Source organism: Camelus ferus, chromosome 6 (assembly GCF_009834535.1).
Source record: "Camelus ferus isolate YT-003-E chromosome 6, BCGSAC_Cfer_1.0, whole genome shotgun sequence".
Taxonomy (NCBI): Eukaryota; Metazoa; Chordata; class Mammalia; order Artiodactyla; family Camelidae; genus Camelus; species Camelus ferus.
Genome location: NC_045701.1, coordinates 22,408,626 through 22,428,376, shown reverse-complemented (window position 1 = coordinate 22,428,376; position 19,751 = coordinate 22,408,626). Strand labels below are relative to the sequence as shown.

Genomic DNA, 19,751 nt, shown 5'->3' with positions numbered 1-19,751 from the left:
AAAACACAAAAATATTCTTCCAGGCACTAAGTCTAAAATTTTTCCTTTCTTCAAATCCTCGAAACCCAAATTATGAAAAATAATTCACTCTGGCCACAGGGAACATTTCCACACAGTGACATAATCAGAAAACGTACTTCTTCCATTATTTAACTTATTCATTCCCATTCTAATCAAATTCCAGGAATACAGAAGTAAGCAAGAGGATATAATTTTCCCCAAGGCCTGTGACTGAGGCAAAACCAAATTTATAACATGAGGAACTTAGGCACTGAAGAAGGCCCTGATGGTAGAGCAAATAAGCCACCTTTATGGCCTCAAGAACAAACTGCAGATCTCTAAGGCAGAATGGGAGAAGGATTTATCCAGGAATCAGTCTTCTCCAAAGCTGGACAGGGAGGAAGTGTGGGAAGCACAGCTTTTCTAAAAGGATGAAAGCTGTCACCTGGAGACACTCTGATTTCCTGAGGAAGGGAAGGAGACACTGAAACATTTTGTGCACATTTTCGATCTTCCTTGTTTTCCACAATCAGTAACTGTTCTATCTCCTCTCTCAAAGATAAACTTGTCTGAAAGTCTTGTTTAGGAATCTTACGGTGTTCTTTTTGAGTTATTCTCTGGTCCTCCAACCCCTCTGACTCAGGGCAAGTGACTTTGTTACTGGAATCCTCACTGGCTTCTTCCTTTATGTGAGGTAGATGTTGAGGTTCTGTTGTGGATTGTTTACTCTCAGATTCTTCTTTCAGCAAATTTACATCCTTATGAGCTGTAAAACTTGCAGCTTTATCGAGCCTAGAATTTTTACAAAGTAAGAAACCTCTTACTTTCCCCTCTTTCCCTCCTGTCTCTGTCACTGATTTCTTTGGATGTAGTACTGTCCTTATTAGAAGTCCCTGAGCATTCACCCTGTATTCTTTTGCAGCTCTCTCCCTGCGCTGCTTCTGGAAGTCCTTGAGTTGAAGCAGTTCCTCCGGAAGTTCCATACATGTAGGCTAAGAAAAGAAAATGAACACAAGTCTATTATAACTGACCTTCTGAAAATGGTCCATAAAATCATTTCTACTACTATACTTAAATGTTTGGCAAGCAAGGGTCTATTCAAATGTGTTCTTATACCACCCTCTAGTGGCTTCAACTAAAGTAGTACTACTTTTCAAGTAATGTAACTGTTTTGAATCCAGTTTTGTGCGTGTTGTTTGTGCGTGCGTGCGTGCGTGCGTGCGTGTATAAAGGTTATATGATGAAAGTGAATGTCCACTCCAACCTCACCCCAGTTGCCTTAGCAGGTGCATCATCTAAAAATCAGTTTCTTGTGTAGACTCTCAGAGATAGTCCATGCATATATGATTCCTTACTAAATATTTATCATTACATTTTTCAGTTTTTATTTTCCCCTTTTTATTTTTATAACTCTTTATAAAACTATTCTATACAAATGGTAACATACTATTCTGTATATTCTTCATTTTGATTTTTTTCTCACTAAAAAATAGTCTTGGAGATTTTTCCATATTGGAATTTTTAAGGGCTGTATGAATGTACCATAATTTATTTAACCAAACCTTTTTGGATTGATATTTGGATTGTTTCCAGTATTTTGTCATTATATAAATGCTACAAGTAAATAATATATTGGGGGGAGGGTATATCTCAAGTGGTATAGCACATGCTTAGCATGCTTGAGGTCCTGGGTTCAATCCCCATTACCTCCTCCAAATAGAAATAAATCAATAAACCTAATTTCCTCCCCCTCATAAAGCAAACAAACAAACAAACAAAAGAATATATTATGAAAATATCTTCTTTGTTACATGAGGCAATTAATTCTTCCCTTTGCTTGCCCTTTGACTTTATAGTATTTTCACCACACAAAATTTTAAGTCAAGTTTATTAATCTTCTATGAGTTCTGAGTATTTCTGTATTGCATAGAAAAGCATTCCCTCATACAACTCAACAGCAAAAACGCAAATAATCTAATTTGAAAATGAGCGAAGAATTTTCCAAAGAATGGCCCAATAGGTACATGAAAAGGTGCTGGTCATCACTAGTGATCAGGGAAATGCAAACCAAAACCACAATGAGGTATCAACTCACACTTGTTAAGATGGCTATTATGAAAAAGACAGATAACAAGTGTTGGCAAACGTGGAGAAAAGAGAATTCTTACAATGTTGATTGGAATGTAAATTGGTGCAGCTACTATGGAAAACAGTATGGAGGTTCCTCAAAAACTTAAAAACAGAACTACCATATGGTTCAGCAATCCCACATCTGGGAACATATCCAAAGGAAATGAAAACAGGATCACAAAGAGATACCTACATTACCTTGTTCACCACAGCATTATTCACAGTAGCCAAAATATGTGAACAACCTGCGTCTATTAACAGGTAAGCGGATAAAGATGTGGTGTATATATACATGCAGTAGAATATTATTCAGCCATAAAAAGAAGGAAATCCTGCCATTTATGACAACATGGCTGAACCTGGAGGATATTAGGCTAAGTAAAATAAGCCAGACACAGAAAGACAAATACTGTACGGTGTAAGTGATACGGATAAGAGATATGGTATAAATGATATGATCTTAAAAAAATTATTTCATAGAAACAGAGAATAGAATGGTTGTTGTCAGGGGGTTGTGGAAGAGGAAAATAGGGAGATGTAGGTCAAAAGGTATAAAATTTCAGTTATAAGAATATATTCTAGGGAATCTAATATACAGCATGGTTATGATAGTTAATAGTTCAGTAGTATACACTTGAAAGTTACTAAGAGTATATCTCAAGCATTCTGACCACACACACAAAAAACTTAACTATGAGGTGATGGATGTGTTAATTAATCTTGATCTTCGTAATCATTCCACAATATAAATGTATATAAAATCATCATGATAACTGTAAGTTTATCAAGCTAAAGCTCTAAACTGTTCTTAGAAACAATGACCAGTACATATATGTAAACTAAAAAAAATGTGCAGTACACTGTATATATGTACTTACATGCAATATAATGTATATGTGCAGTCAAACTGTAATAATTCTACCTAATAAAACTGAAAAAGGAAAAAAAAATCACAGTGTACACTTTAAATATACACAATTAATTTTGTCAACTATTCCTTAATAAAGTTGGAGAGATGCATTCCCTACTGTAAGATAATTTTCTTTTAATACTATTTTTTCCCAATAATTATGTAATTCCATTTTTTTATATAAATACTCAATGCATGGGATTTATTTTGGTATAAAGAAAGAGATAGGAATCCAACTCTGATTCTCCCCTCCCACAATGGTTAGTCAATTGCCTAAGGCCATTTGCTAAATAATTATCTTTTTCTATTGATTGGAAATTCTTTCTTTATCCCAACTATTAGTGGCATATATATATGATCTTTTTCTGGGTTCTCTACTCTGTTTCATCAATCTGCCTACACATGTACCAGTCGCATTTAGTGTAGGCTTATAATATGTTTTAATATCTGACAGGACTATTCGTATTTATGCTAATTTATCTCTATAAACACTCTAATCGCAGTTTGCCAAAATAATTCTGGTTTTAATATTTTTCTTGGAATAAAATTAAATTTAAATGTTAATTTAGGAATAATTGATAGCCGAAAATAATCAGTGTCCCCATTCATTTAAGTCTTCTTTTATACCATCCAGTAATATTTTAACATTTTCTTCATCTCTATAGTCCACATTTTTGGTTAGATTTATTTCTAGATAATAATTTTTATTACAATTATAAATGGATTTTTCTCCCATTATATTTTCTAGCTGTGTATATGGATATTATTAATTATTATATGGATATGGATATTAAAAATTATTAATTTTTATGTTACATTTGTATCCATTTTACTAAATTGCCTTTTCTTTTTCAGTTGATTCTCATCAGTATTCAGGTGTATCATAGGCAAGTCATACTTCCTATTTCTCCTGTTCAATTTTAATAGTTCATTTTTTGTTTCTAATCTCATTGGTTAATAGCTTCAAAAACTGCTAAAGCAGTGGTGATAGTCACCATTTTTGTATTTTTGTCGATATTAATGTTTCCAATGAAACATTCTATAGTCTTCTTGATTGAGATATATGTTTTATCATGTTAAAGTAGCTATTCCAGCTTTAATCAATAATATATAGAGAATATTATCAAACTTTTTTCTGCAATAAACATAGCAAAATACAAAAAAAGTTATAAAATTATCCTTGGCTTTATAATGATAAATGAAAAAAATTAAAATTCTCCAACTGAACAAGGTATGCAAGGACTTTTATGTCATTTTCTTGTTAAACAGTGAGACCAAAATACAAAAAAGCTACAAAATAATTTTTTTCAGCATTTATGAGATAATGATTAAGACTTTCCTGGCTCCAGTAAAAATAAAGATTTTCCTAATATTGAACCATACTTGCAACTAGAATCCAGAGACACATTAATAGGAAAGTATAATACATCTAAGTGGGGTTTTTACCAAACATGCTATTATTTTATTTAGGATTTTGTTTCAGTATTCCTAAGTGAGAATGGTTTATAGCAGCAGCCTGCAAACTTTTACATAAGGGGCCAAATAGGAAATATTTTAGGCTTTGTGAGCTACAAACGGTCTCTTTTGCAAACTTTTTTTTTAACAATCCTTTAAAACTGTAAAAAATCATTCTTAGCTTGTGAGTTGTACAAAAATAGGTCATAGGCCAGACTTGGCCTTAGGGCAATGGTTTGCCAACAATATAAGTTTTCTTATTTTATGCTGGCTTCATAAAAATAACTAATGAAATATTAAATTTACCCTTTCTTGAAAAGAAATATTTACTGGAAACATAATTTAATATTGTGAAAAAGTGCTCAAGGGGATGAATTAAGCCCCAGCTATAGCCCCTTCAAGAATATTCATCAGCAAGTCACCAAAAGAAATCAGCTGCAGCTGTTAAGGGTGAGCATCATGAGGAATGAGGCAGAAGCAGAAATCCTGGAAGCCACAAAGAGTGGCACCTACCTCCGTGCCTCCCAGCCTGTCTGCAGACCCTTCTCGGTAAGTGTTTAGATATCCGTCCACCAGGGTGGTTAGGTCAGACATCATTTCATCCAGGAGTACCAAGCGAAGGGGGAGTAGGTACGTAGCTTCCAGGGCCAAAATTTTCAGCAAAGAGGGTGAAAGAGGTCGTTTGAACCACAGTTCTGGGTTTTCCTAGAGACATCAAAACAATTTTCTCTGAATAGTAACCAAAACTTTAAAGAAAATAATGGTTTATCTAAGCGCTGCTTAAATTAAAACACCATTACTGTAATTTTCTTCAATTATTATCTTCTACTTTCACACTATGGCTAGCCTTCTGAGAATATACACACACATACACACACACACACTTTATGTGTGTATACAGTGAATGTGTATATGTAGGGGAGGTGTAGGGGGAAGGAAGAGGAGGAAGGGGGAGAGGAGAGAAAGAGAGAGGGAGGGAGAGAGAGAGGGAGGAGGGGAGAGAGAGAGAGATCTCAGGACTTCTCATTCAAAACTGGAGGCAGCAGGATTGATTATTTGGCCAAAATTGCAGCCAATATGGTCATGAACTAAGTTTGCATGCAAAGCTATTAGAAGCCGAAGAAACTCTACCTTACTTTGTTCCCACTGCCTTCATCCAAATTCCCAATAAAATCCCCACTTGCCCAACTTAAAAATTTATTTCAGAATACTTTTTAATTGATAACCAACAAATCTGGGTGCTGGCTTTTATCTACTTGAGACCACAAAGAAACTGTTCCCATTGGGAACAACTAAGATTTTGGCAGTGCTCATATGCTTACTTGGCAGCTGTCATTTCTCTATATAGTATGCTAACAAGCCCGCTTAAAAACACTTGAAAAAAATTAATGTCATGTGGGACATCCTTTAATACTCACCTGAATCCTTTTTTGTCTCTCTTCCAAAAAGGAGAGATATTTAGGGGTTATTTTAAGGTGTCTGATTAAACTCTCCTGTAAAGTACTGATGCAGTTTGGAAGAAAGCCGCCTGTTTCCACGGAAAACTGAAGGACATCTGCTACCTGTGTCATTAAAAAGAGACAAACAGACCATTATATACAGAGAGCTATCTCATGACAGAAATAACAGAAATATATTTAGAGAAATGTCTTTAAATACCATTTTCACCAAGGACCCACATGATAGACAACGCCATCAGAAAATTTAAAGTTATTGAGTCAACTTATTCTGAAAAATTAGAAAAAAGAAAAAAGATCACCCAACTTTTATGTGTCCCTGTCTATTTTCTTTTCCACTTCTTTTATTTGCTGCTTCATGGTTATTTACTACTCTTTGGTGCCTTTGGGGAATGGGAAAAGGAAGATAAAATTCGAGAATTATTTTTATTACTTATTAGCAACTCTGGTAAAGTTTTGATAAGGAAAGCTAACAAAATTAAGAACTGGAACCATTATTTATCTGTGTGCGGTAGGCTAAATAATGGCCTCCAAAAATATCCACCTCCTAATCCCTGGACCTGTGAATGTTATCTTATATGGCAAAATAGACTTTGCAGCTGTAATTAGTTAAGGATCTTGAGATAGGGAGATTATCTGGGTGAGCCCTAAATGTAATCACAGCATTCTTATAAGAGGGAGGCAGAGGGAGATTTTACTACAGTCAGAGGAGAAGGTGATGATGGAAGCAGAGACTGGAGTGGTGCACTTTGAAGATGGAAGGAGCCAGAAGCCAGAGAACACAGGTGAAAGCTGAAAAGGCAAGGAAACAAGACTGTCCCCTCAGAGCCTCCAGAAGAAACCAGCCCTGCTGACACCTTGACTTTTTGCCCAGTGAAAATGATTTCGGATGTCTGACTTCTAGAACTGTAAGAAAGTAAACTTATGTTGCAAGGCATTAAATTTGTGATGATTTGTTACAACAGCAAATAGGAAACTAATACATTGTGTTAAAGAGAAAGAAACTGAAAAAATTCTGAATTCCTGCTTCTTGCACTATGAAAATCTGAGAAGAAAAATACAGAAAGACATGCCAATATGTTCGTTAGACAATACATATGGGGTCACAACAAGAAGCCTGATGGCCTCAAGGGAACAATGAGCAATCCTCTCACATCTTGCAGCAGCACAAAAGCAATCTCTATGTAGTTAATGATATTGAAAGAAGACCCAAAGGAACATGTAAGCAAGAGAAGTGGCACCAAGTTCATTTTAAGCAGATATACAGAGCAAACTTAAACCACATACAATAATACAAAATTGAACTTTCAGGAATTTTTGTTCAAAAAGAATTGGCTAACTCATTATTTGAACTCCTCTCCAAAGGCTCTAGGCTTATATATTCAAGAGCTCCCTTTCTTGGCATAAACAGAAGACTAGAAGAACCTAAAGAAAACGTAATGAAAACTCACAGCCAAACCAGAAATCCAGATCAGCTCTAAGATCTAGTATAGTCTAGGAATTTCTCATTCCTCTGGGATCCTTTAGATGAAAGAAAAATCACATATCTTCAGGCTATTTGGGGGCATATCTGGGACAACGTGCATCCTGGAGCTAGATGCTAATTAGCCACTAGCCTTAACTAGTGAAGGCACAGACGTGACTGTTCAGTTTACACTAAGAGTCTCATGTTAGATTTCTGAATGAACTTCAAATTGTTCGAGTTTCTGAATGCTACAGAGTATGGAGCTTACTTCTTATTTGACAAATTCTGGAGCAAAATGGAGGAAAAATCAAAAATAACTTCTCTGCAGTGCTTCTGCAGTTCACCAAATGTTCTCACATATTGTACAAACATCTTACATGAGAAGTGGGCAGGAATGAGGCATACACAAAAAGACTTTCAATCTTTCATCAGACAAGGCCTATTTTCTACAGGATTTATGTACCCTGGATTAAATTCAGTGTTTCCCTGCATATACCTGTGTGTCAAAGACATTATTCAGCAAAATTCCATACTGATGAGATAGGCAATCAGAAAGCCAACGACAATCATGGATAACCTAAGGAGTCAGAAGACAGAAAAAGTATTATTAGAACCTGGCTGCTATTCTCACTGGCAGAAGAATCAGCTTACAGACTCACCTTCAAAATTCTCTTGTCTTCTAATACCATCTGAAGTCCGTTGTTGAAAGCACGACTTCCCAGAAGGAAAATGTCAAATAAGTAAACTCGGCTATTTGTGGCCACCTACAATAGACCATCCAGACATACATATTTTAAGAAAAAACTAGGGAAGGAGACCTGAGGATTAAGAAAGACATGTGAAAAAATATTTAACATCCTCATCTTTAAAGTAAACAATAAGTGTTTTAATGATTCTTAGGGAAAACAGGTTTAAATTTATCTTAAGTTTAAAAAAAAGCAAAATATTAAAAACTATCACTGTGATTTTCAAAAGGAAAGGACAAGCTGGTGATTAGCCTTTTTACTTTTTTTTTTAAATGTTTTGTCTCACTCATGACATTCTGATACCTAGGGATTAGAGGTTTAAGCAGAATGAACAGTATTTCATTCTTAATGACACAAAATGTCATTTCTAAGTTCTATATATGCATGATTGTGTTAGGGTCCTGGAGCTTCAGCCTGAGGGGCAGGTTTCAGGGCAGGCACATGTTAGTGGCTGTGGAGCTGCTCTCAGGGGACATAAGGAACCTAGGCTGTGGACTCCATCATGGCACACTCCCTTGCTCCAGCTCACTGCATCACCTAGAAAAGAGCTTATACACTTGTCTGGAGCCCTGATTCTGCAACTGCCACTCAGGGGACATTTCCATATTACTTGGCTCTGGTGGCCAGCAAGGTTTATGCTTGTGGTCCCACAAGACTGTGTATATATTTGCATACTTTAAAAAGCTGATGCCTGAGGGTCTGGCTTCCAGTCACCCTGAATCTAGGTGTTGAGATCCTCCCCTTCAGGACACTGACAAGTCTTGGCATGTTCTCAATTCCTGGGAGCTATTAAAAATATAATAGGCTGCTTGGACAAGCACAGAGATTTGAGAGACAACCAAGTCAGGGTTGAATATCAAGGTTCATCTCCTACATGAGGCCACTCCTTCAAGACTGGGAGGTGCAGGTGTTCCATTTATTGTATAGAAACCAACACAGAGAATCAAGCAAAATGAAGAAACAAAGGAATATATTCCAAATGACAGAACAAGATAAAACTTCAGGAAAAAAAACTTAATGAAATGAAGATAAGTAATTTACCGGATAAAGAATTAAAAGTAATGGTCATAAAGATGCTCACCAAACTGGGGAGAAGAATGGATGAACACAGTGAGCACTTCAACAAAGAGATGGAAAATATAAGTACCAAATAGAAGTCGCAGACCTGAAGAATACAATAACTGAACTGAAAAATACACTAAAGGGGTTCAACATCAAACCAGATAAAGCAGAAGAAAGTATCAGTCAGCTTGAAGGCAAAGCAGTAGAACTCACCCATTCAGAGCAGCAAAAAGAAAAACTAATGAAAAAAATGAAGATAGCTTAAGGGTCTTATGGGACATCAAATGGACTAATAGTCATATCACAGGGCTCCCAGAAGAAGCATGAAATGAAAAACGTAGAAGTGCTATACAAAAGTGCTGTACAAAAAAGTGCTAACAACTTTGTTACTGGATTCTTTAAAAAAATGCAGCACCTCTGAAGAGATCAATGGAGTGGGGATTTTTCTTTCCTCATAAGCCTTCTACCATTATTATTATTATTGCTTCGCTTTTAATACATAGGGTATGTGATACTGCGATTAAAAAAATCAAACACACAAGTCCAAGGACCTGGCTGGAGAAAATGTGCCCAGAAGGAAAGGTAAGAAATCCTCTGTGTATCTAAAGTGAGAGAACAGAGCTGGGAAAGAAGAGCTCAAGGAGAGCCTGTGAGACAGCAGTGATGATTATAAAAGTAAATCTCTACAGAGACAGAAGCTCTTTCGAAAAGAATAAACTGAGTACTAGAAGACTGAAAGACATTCCAATCTAGTTATAGGTCAGTAACAGTGGGGTAACATAAAAAAGATAACTAAAATAAATTTACCAGTGAATCTACAATTATTTCAAAATTAAAAAATTTAAAGAAATCTACCTGAAGCCAACATAATTTCCCATGACGACACACATTAGCTCCTTCCGCTGCCACACTCAGGACACTTTGCTTCTTGATGTGGAGCATCTGATAAGAAAAAGAAGAAAACAAAAATCTCCAGGGAATAAATGTTGCAATTATGATATCATGAATGGCATAAGTAAAATTGCTAGAAATAAACAAAGTGGATCATATTTTTCAAACTTACAAAATTTGTCTATTCCAAAACACGTCTGCTTCACACACACACAAACACACAGACATCATAACGAAAGCTTCTGATCCTCTTTTTAGTGTTCACAAAATTATTCCACAACTGGAAAATAAATCATTCATATTACAAACGCTAATAAGAATGAAAAGTCAAATATCTCCTGTTACCACTGATGTTACAGTGAAAGATTTCTAGTCTTTATGGCAAGATTCCTCATGTAAAGCACAGTGATCTAACACAGGGCAATTTACCATACCTAAAGGGAACTCACATGGGGGCTGAGTCTCAAAGTATCTACTGTTCAGAATGAGAGAAACAGACTCAACAGGTTCCTTAAAATCTTGGATTCATTTCATTGCTCAAAACTGATACAATGGTATCCTGGAAACACATACTGGTTTGATGATCTATAATCTTATCCTATTTCAAAACATTAGATAATTCAAAATCCTTAATCCATAATCCATGAAAATATCTACATGGCACAAGATTCTCCCCATTTTACAGGTAGATAAATTACTCAAGAATAGAAGGGCACAGTGACTTACACTATCTTCCTTTACAGGGCATAAAGTGTTCTACATTCTGAGTATCTTTCATCAATGATGAAAAAAGGAAACGGAATTTCTGTTCCATCCTCAATCAACAAGAAGTCTGCAAAACTAGAAACAAAAGCTGTATTTCTCTATTGACAGGAATTTCCAACTACTACTTTAAGTTTCCAGAGCAAAAGTTCTTATCCCACTTTTTTGTTGCTGTTGTCATGGACTTTTTAAAGAAATTGTTGATATATAAAAAATTCTTATAACTTAATTTAAAATGGCAAAGGAATAGATATTTCTCTAAAGAAGACATACAAATATCTAATAAGCACGTGACAAGATACTCAACATCATTAGCCTTCAGGGAAATGCAAATCAAAACCACAATGAGATACTACTTCACACATCGGGATGGCTATAATTAAAATGACAGATAACAAGAAGTGTCAGTAAGAATGTGGAAAAATTGGAATCCTCATAGCTTGCTGGTAGAAGAGTAAAATGGTGTACCAGCTTTGGAAAACAGTATGGCCAATCTTCAAAAAGTTAAACACAGAATTACTATATGACCCAGCAATCCACTCCTAGGTATCTATCCAAAAGAAATGGAAACATGTCCATACAAACACTTGTAAATGAATGTTCATGGCAGCATCATTCATAACAGCCAAAAAGTAGAAACAACCCAAATGCTCATCAAATAATGAAAGGATAAATGAAATGTGGTATATTCATACAAAGGAATATTATTTGGCAATAAAAATAAGTGAAATACTGATACATGCCATAATACAGATGAACCTTGAAGATATTACGCTAGGCAAAAGAAGCCAATCACAAACGACCATACACTGTATGATCCCACTTATATGAAATGTCCTAAACAGGCAAATTCATAGAGGCAGAAAATAGATTAGTGGTTGTCAGGGGCTGGGAGACTGGGGAGGGATTGGAGGTGATAGCTAAGGAGTATGGGATTTCCTTTTGGGGTATTAAAAATGCTCTAAAATTCACTATGGTGAATGATGTACAATTCTGTGAGTATGCTAAAAGCCAATGAAATGTACATTTTAAATTGGTAAACTTTATGGCATCTGAATTATATTTCAATAAAGCTGTTTTTTTTAATCTGTTGAAAGTTAACTCTCCCTTAAAAATACACCTATGCATCCATGAACATAAGCGCATCTAAACAGAAAGCTTAATGACTCCCTCCCACAGACAGAGTTCACAGACTCTATCTGTGAACCATATCCTAGGCTGAATAGTTAGTGTCACATCTCAAATAAATGATTATTGAGAAACTGACTAAATATTTAGAGTGGTCTTTTAAAAATGTAAGTTAAAAAATTGACTGTCCCCTAAAACTGCCAATGGCTTTCCATCTTACTTAAGTCAAACTCAAAATCCTTATGTCTAAAAAGCCCTATATCTGATCTGTCTCCTGCCCCTTTCTATTTCCTACCACTTGTCTTCACTGTGGCCCTGCCACAATGACCCTCTTGCTGTTTCTCTACACAAGTCAAGTGTGCTTCAGCCTCAGGGCCTTTGCACTTGCTAGTTATGCCTTCTTTAAGTTCTTTACCTAGATATCTATATGGTTAGCTCCCTTACCTCTTTCAGGTCTTTGATTCAATGTCACCTCTCCATAGAAGTTTTCTCTGTCTACCCTAAATAAACTAGGAACTCCCTGTCACTGTGTTCACCATGCCACACTTTACTTTTCTTCATAGCACTTATCACCAGCTGATATACAATTATTTGTTTATATTCTTGCATTAAAATAAGCTCCTTAAGGGCTGGAATTTTGTCTTGATTATTGTTTTACGCCAGATCTCAGAACTATGCCTAGCATGTAGCAGGCACTCAAATATTTTGTTAAATTATTAGGGAAAACATTAATGATCTTATAATAAGAGAGAAATTATGAGACAGACATGATACCCATATGCAGACAAAACCAGGAATGACTGAGGGCAGTACTTACCGCAGCACCAAATTTCTGCTGGAACTGATCAATGACTGTGTATGTCACCTCCTCTTCCTCTACAGGAGAATGATGGAATTAGACATATGTGTCTTCCTTGGCAATGGAATAGCCCTCCCACTAATTTCAGCAATACTCCTCAATGGCTACTCTATTGCAACTCAAATGTCTAGAACTACTGATACTATGTCTAGCACACTGAGAACTACTTCATTATCAACTGAGTTAGCCCATCACACAGTGAACACTTAGCATCCTATTTGTCAACTGAGAATAAACAAAAGCCCCACTGATGATAATCTTATAAAATGAACTATTTACATTTCCTGTGATAATCCAGTAATGTTTCTCTTATCATAGGTTTGTGTCTTGAATACTTCAAGACATGCACTTTTTAAAAGCATGTTCATTATAAAAAATAAATTCAGTTTAAAATAAATTTGTCCTGGAGATGGGTCAATGGTACACTTTTGGAATTTTCTGGATCCTGAAAGTTAATTATTTTTCTAATTATGTAATTTAAAAGATTAGCAGTACAGCATAATATACAGTTCTTCATCTCCCAAACTCTAAAAACTTGGAGTGGCACAGGACACAGTTCATCCACTAGCATAAATGAATGAGTTAGGAAAAAATTTCTTAGCTACAACAGAAGCATAACCCACAAAAGAAACAAAACGGATAAACTGGACATCATCAAAATTTAAATTGTCTGTGTTTCAAGAGATGCTTTAAAAAAATGAAAAGACAAACCATAGACTTGGAGAAAATATTTGAAAAGCATATATTTGAGAAAAGACTTGTATCCAGAATATATAAAGAACTCTCAACATTGAATAATAAGGAAAAAATTCAATAAGAAAATGAACAAAAGATAATGAATAGACATTCACAAAGATACTCAGATGGCAAATAAGCACATGAAAAAATCCTCAACATCCTTAGTCATTAGGGCAATGAAAGAAACAAACAACCTCCAATGGCTTTCTTTCACTGCAGAGGAAAAGCCAAGTGCCTTCAATGATCTATGAAATCTTCCATGACCCACCCACCCCACTTCATCTCCCACTACTCTCCTTGCTCCAGCTACATTGATCCCCTTGCTGTTCCTTCAAGATCATGGCATGTTCCTATCTCAAACCTTTGCATTTGGTTTTTTTTTTTTTAATGGCTAAAAAACATCCCCCCTAAATCCTCATTTACCTGGGTATACATATATCTTGAGACCTCACTTCCTTCAGGCCTTTACTCAAATGTCACCATTTCAGTGAGACCTGTCCTAGACACTCTAAAATTTTAAAACCATCCTCTCCACACATTACTTGTCTGTTTTTTTTCCCCTTAACACCTGGCACTAGAATACCATATTTTACACTAATTCATCTAATTCAGTGTCTGTTTCCTGCACCATAACTAAAAGAGCGTAGAGGTACCAATCTTCGGTATCCCCAGTGTGTGGCATATACTGTTCACTCAAATATTAAATAAACAATTGAATCATGATACAGACCTGAGAAACAATGGCCTAGCTGAGAATTCCATATAGAACTTTGATTTGGGGCTACACCAACTCTGAAGAGTTCTGAACCATAAGAGCCTAAAAATTCAGAGCCCTGGTACTCACCTGACGGGCCGTACTTGAGGTCATTCAGCAGAGAGGTGGTTGGTGCCTCAGCGGCAGGAGAAGCAGGCTCAAATACATTGAGGTCTTCATCTTTCATTTTATCCATCGTGGTTCTCTCCGTATTTAGACTATGCTTACAAAAAAAAAAACAACTTAGGTGAACTTGTTCTTTGTTGCTAATGCCATACATATATCTTGTCACACATCAGTAGTAAGGACTCTGGACCTTTCATAGAGAACACATTCATCCACTGTTTACACTGATTTGAAGATATCATCTAAAGGTGGAAGGAATCACCTGCCTATAATTGTCATTTTAGGAATTATACTGCTAGTGATTTAGAGTTAAGGCTTTCTACCCTAATGTGTACATTTGGGTAACATCACAATTAAGGAAATTATTCCATCATACCTAACAGAAGACGTCTTTTCTCTCACTGCACCTTGTTCCACTTCATCCAGTAGTTCCACTGTAAAATAACCAAATGGCTTCCAACAGGGTTTCCAAACTGAAGCAATTAACTACCCCACTGTTACCCCACCACCCCTAGTTTGACTATGTACCACAGACAGTAATTGGGAATGAAATGTTAGTCCATAGGCACATTCATCCACCAGCAATAAATAGAGCAGAAAAAACTATCCAAAGTACTGAAGATCCCTAATCTTTTTTTTCCTTTTTTTTAACATTTTTTTTATTGAGTAATAGTCATTTTACAATGTTGTGTCAAATTTCAGTGTAGAGCACAATTTTTCAGTTATACATGAACATACATATATTCATTGTCACATTTTTTTGTGCAGTGAGCTACCACAAGATCTTGTATATATTTCCCTGTGCTATACAGTATAACCTTGTTTATCTAGTCTACATTTTGAAATCCCAACCTAACCTAATCTTTTTTAAATATCATTTTCTTTTTTTAATTTCATTTTTAAAATTTTTATTTTCATTTTTTGATTTACAATGTTGTATTAGTTTCTGGCATATAGCATAGTGATTCAGTTACACATATATATACATATTCTTTTTCATTACAGGTTACTACAAGCCACTGAATATAGTTCCATGTGCTGTACAGTAGGACCTTGTTGTTTACCTATTCTGTACATAGTAGTTTGTATCAGCCAATCCCAAACTCCCAGTTTATCCCTCCTTCCTCCCCTCCCTCATAATCATAAGTTTGTTTTCTATGTCTATGAGTCTCTTTCTCTTTTGTAAATAAGTTCATGTCCTTTTTTAGATTCTACATGTAAGTGATAGCATAAGATATTTGTCTTTCTCTGACTAACTTCACTTAGTTTTATAACCTCTAGGTCCAACCATGTTGCTGCAAATTACATTATTTCATTACTTTTTATGGCTGAGTAGCAGTCCACTGTATACACATGCCACAACTTCTTTATCCAGTCATCTCTCCATGGACATTTAAGTTGCTTCCATATTTTGCCTATTGTAAATAATGCTGCTATGAACATTGGGGTGCATGTATCTTTTCAGGTTAGAGTTTTCTCTGGATATATGCCCAAGAGTCTGAAGACCCCATTTACAGCCCTGCATAGCTTTCTTGGTCATTTAGCAGGATTAGGAACCTCTACATGTTCCCCTCTACCCTTTTTGTTCCAGAGCACCTCTGTGGCCATGCAGATTGGTGTTAAAGATATCTTTACTTTCCTATTTATTCCCATCCTAGTGTATCTTCCCTCACATTATGTACTGTTTGGGGCTTTTCCCTTAAATCTTTCACAAATCTGTCCCTCCCACTCTCACAGGCTGGTGCATTGACAATTCAGTGACATGAAAGGTAATAAAAGCTAGATTGGAAGTCACAAAAGAAGTATGAGAGGAACATTCCACAGAGATTCTGAAATCATTTCTTCTTAACCTAATAGTGCAGGGAATACAGGGAAATATTGTTTATCATTGATTCTGAGATGCATATTTTAAACAGCTTTGAAATTGGATATGATTTACAGTAAATGCATAAGACAGTTTAATTGGCAGCTTCTTTTTTCTTTCTTAGGTTGGGAAAAGAAATAATGTGCTTTATAATTAATGGCATCTTAGATTCAATTAAGTACACTTAGGTACTTTTCAGGGAAAAAGCCTCTCAAGGGCCATTATGTTTCAAACGACTCTTTCTCCTGCACTGTCTAGAAGTGTTGAGTCTGCAGCTAAGACAGTAAAATTTACTAAAAATACTGATTAGTCAATTATTATCCTTCATCTCGATAATTCTCATTCAAAGTGCTTTTCAGTGAGACCCCCCTCCAAGGCTGATTGAGCCACAGAGCAAAGAAAGGAGGAGAAGCCTGAAAATTATGAACAAAGGCTAAGTCTGAGAATGAATTTAGGAGGAAATGAGTGCATGTGTACACAAAGCTGGTCAGCGGTCAGCCTTCTCCTGAATTAGGAGATAGTGGCACTGATTCCTTCATTTCTCTTTACAAACTCATCCATAGTCTAGCTTTCTTCCCAGTTCAGAGCTCTGCTCTACTGCAAAGCCTAACAGTTGAAACACAATTAAGAATCCCTCTACTACCATCATTTAAAAAAGGTGTTCAAGGGACCAAGAGCGTTGACAGTGCATAGTCAGTGAGAAAGGATGGATTTGTTTGCCTTGAAGTGGGTCTGGATTGGCAGTCATTACTTTGGTGAGATTTTCATCTCTCGCTCAAGTCTACTTCTCTCACAAAACAAAGTTATCTTTCAAGCAACAGTAATCTCTCATTTCCAGGAGTCCTTTCCTTTCCTCATAGCTGCTCCAATGGTAAGAAATGCAAAGCTCTGCCAGGTCCCAGTTCTCCCATTCCCCACCCCCTCCACCCCACACTCAGATATCTTTGCTCCTTCTTGGAGAGCTTTTTGCTTTTGAGCTCTTTTTTTCTTTAATTGAAGTATAGTTGATTTATAATGTTGTGTTAAGTTTCTGGTGCACAGCATAGCGATTCAGTTATATATATATATTTTTTTCTTTTTCATATTCTTTTTTATTATAGGTTATTACAAGATAGTGAATATAGTTCCTGTGCTATACAGTAGGACCTTATTGTTTTATCTATTTTATATATAGTAGTTTCCATCTGTAATCCCAAATTCCCAATTTATCCCTTCCCTTCCTTTCCCCGCTGGTAGCCATAAGTTTGTTTCCTACGTCTGTGAGTCTGTTTCAGTTTTGTAAATAGGTTCATTTCTACCATTTCTTTAGATTCTACATATAAATGATATCATGTGATATTTGTCTTTCTCTGTCTGACTTATTTCACTTAGTGACAATCTCTAGGTCCATCCATGTTGCTGCAAATGGCACTATTTCATTCTTTTTTATGGCTGAGTAGTAGCCCACTGTATATATAACACAACTTCTTTGTCTGTCGATGGACATTTAGGTTGCCTCTATGTCCTGGCTATTGTAAATAGTGCTGCAATACAGATTGGGGTGCATGTATCTTTTCAAATTAGAATTTTCTCTGGATATATGCCCATGAGTGGGATTGCTGGATCATATGGCAAGCCTATTTTTAGTTTTTTAAGGAATCTCCATACTGTTTTCCATAGTGGCTGCATCAAATTACATTCCCACTATAGTGTAGGAGGGTTTCCTTTTTGAGTTCCTGAAAGCAACAACACATCTGCTCCCAACCCTTTCTCTTATCCCACTTGGCTTGTCTGAAGCACACTGATAAGATGAACTTCAATATCTAGTCCTTTAGGGAAACCTTTGGACATAGTCTTGCTAAATGGTTTTTGCTGGCAGAGATAAAGAACAGGGCTGCTTCCTGCAATTCCCAAAATCCCCACACCTGTGGTGACAAACTCACTTGCTGAGCAAGACATTTCCTTTCTGTTCAGATTCCCAATTCTGCCTGCTAGCTGAGTTTCTAGAAATGAGCACCAGCAGCCCTCACATTGTAAAATCAAGATGATTAAAATTCTCTAAGACTGTTCTGCTCATAGTACCTAGCAAAACAGTAAGATAAGGGTCAGTTCTCCAATACCAACTTTAAGAGTTCATAAATGCAAGATAACATCTCATTTTGTGGGGGTTTCCCCCACATATTGGAATGAGGCAGAGCAGTGAGTTTACTGCTATTGCAAATCCCAATACCAGTATTCAGGGGACATACAGCTCTCACCATTCACAATCTCATGTCCAAAAAACATCTTCACTCCTGGGACACTTCGACCGGTCTCCACATTCTTCACTGTTACAGGAGACAATTCATTTGGTTAATAAAGAGTAACATTCCCTAAAACTATAAGAAAAATGCCTCTCAAAAATTCCCAAATCTGAGTTTTATAAAAAATCCCCAAATTATTTTCCCCAAGGAATAGAGAGTCAACAGTGAATTATAAAGTAGATCCTTGAAACAAGTAGTATAAAGAACAGAGGGAACTCCAGGATGGTCCAAAAGAAACTAAAAGGGTAGAAGTATTTAAACTTCTTCCAAGAATATTCTAAGGCCTTTGGGACTAAGGACTATCTATGTATTATATTTCTACTGATTTTTAGTCCACCTAAATCCAGAAAAAAAATTTAAGGCAGCTGACTACCTCTAGAGTCCACACCCTGCTTTATAGCATGCTGCATGCTCAAAATATTAATCGTCAGGGACAACAATCCAACTCCTGGCCCAATTACAGGCTCTTCTGTGAGTAGATAAGGGAGTTAGAAGCTTATATGTCATGGCTACAATATGGTGTCATTTTTTTCTAGATGGATGTGCTTACAGCAGCTGTATATTTCCATACCTCTCAGCAATCCAAAATAATTGAGTTTCACCCACACTAATCCACTGAGTATGTTCTTACTGAGGTCAAAGATCACCACCTGCCTATTTGTCAAATCCCAGAAAAAGTTTACAGTCTTATCATACTTGGCTCCCTTGCATCTTTTGACAATACTGTTCTCTCCTTTCTTCTTTGGATTACAGGACACTCTGAGTGTTTATTTCTCTTCCTGCTAATTACTTAGAGACATCATACTGAGCACTCACTCTGTCCCAGGCACCATGCTAATCATCTGCCTACGTTTAATTCTCCAGTAACATAATGAGATAGGCATATCATTATTTCCATTATGGAAGAATCTGAGGCTCAGAAAGTTTGAATAACTTGCTCAAGGTCATATTGCTAGTAAAAGACAGTCAGGATTCAAACCTACGTCTCAGTGATTTTACTTTTATTTTTAATTTATTTTTTTAATGGAGGTACTGGGGATTGAACCCAGGACCCTGTGCATGCTAAGCACATGCTCTGCCACTGAGCTCTACCCACCTCCTCACTTTTTTTTTTAATGGAGG

General features: G+C 36.2%; 1 protein-coding gene across 1 annotated transcript; it reads right to left on the bottom strand.

Annotated features, from left to right (window-relative positions):
• Positions 1 to 267: 267 nt before the first annotated feature.
• EXD1 (exonuclease 3'-5' domain containing 1) lies at positions 268 to 18,644 on the bottom strand. Its single transcript, XM_032481479.1, has 10 exons — positions 18,585 to 18,644; positions 14,860 to 14,917; positions 14,448 to 14,575; positions 12,824 to 12,882; positions 10,081 to 10,167; positions 8,077 to 8,181; positions 7,914 to 7,994; positions 5,914 to 6,057; positions 5,009 to 5,200; positions 268 to 992 (listed from the first exon to the last, which is right to left on the bottom strand). Exons 1-10 carry the CDS (start codon positions 18,610 to 18,612, stop codon positions 339 to 341), a joined length of 1,536 nt encoding a protein of 511 aa, XP_032337370.1. The 5' UTR covers positions 18,613 to 18,644; the 3' UTR covers positions 268 to 338.
• Between the last annotated feature and the right edge of the window lie 1,107 nt (positions 18,645 to 19,751).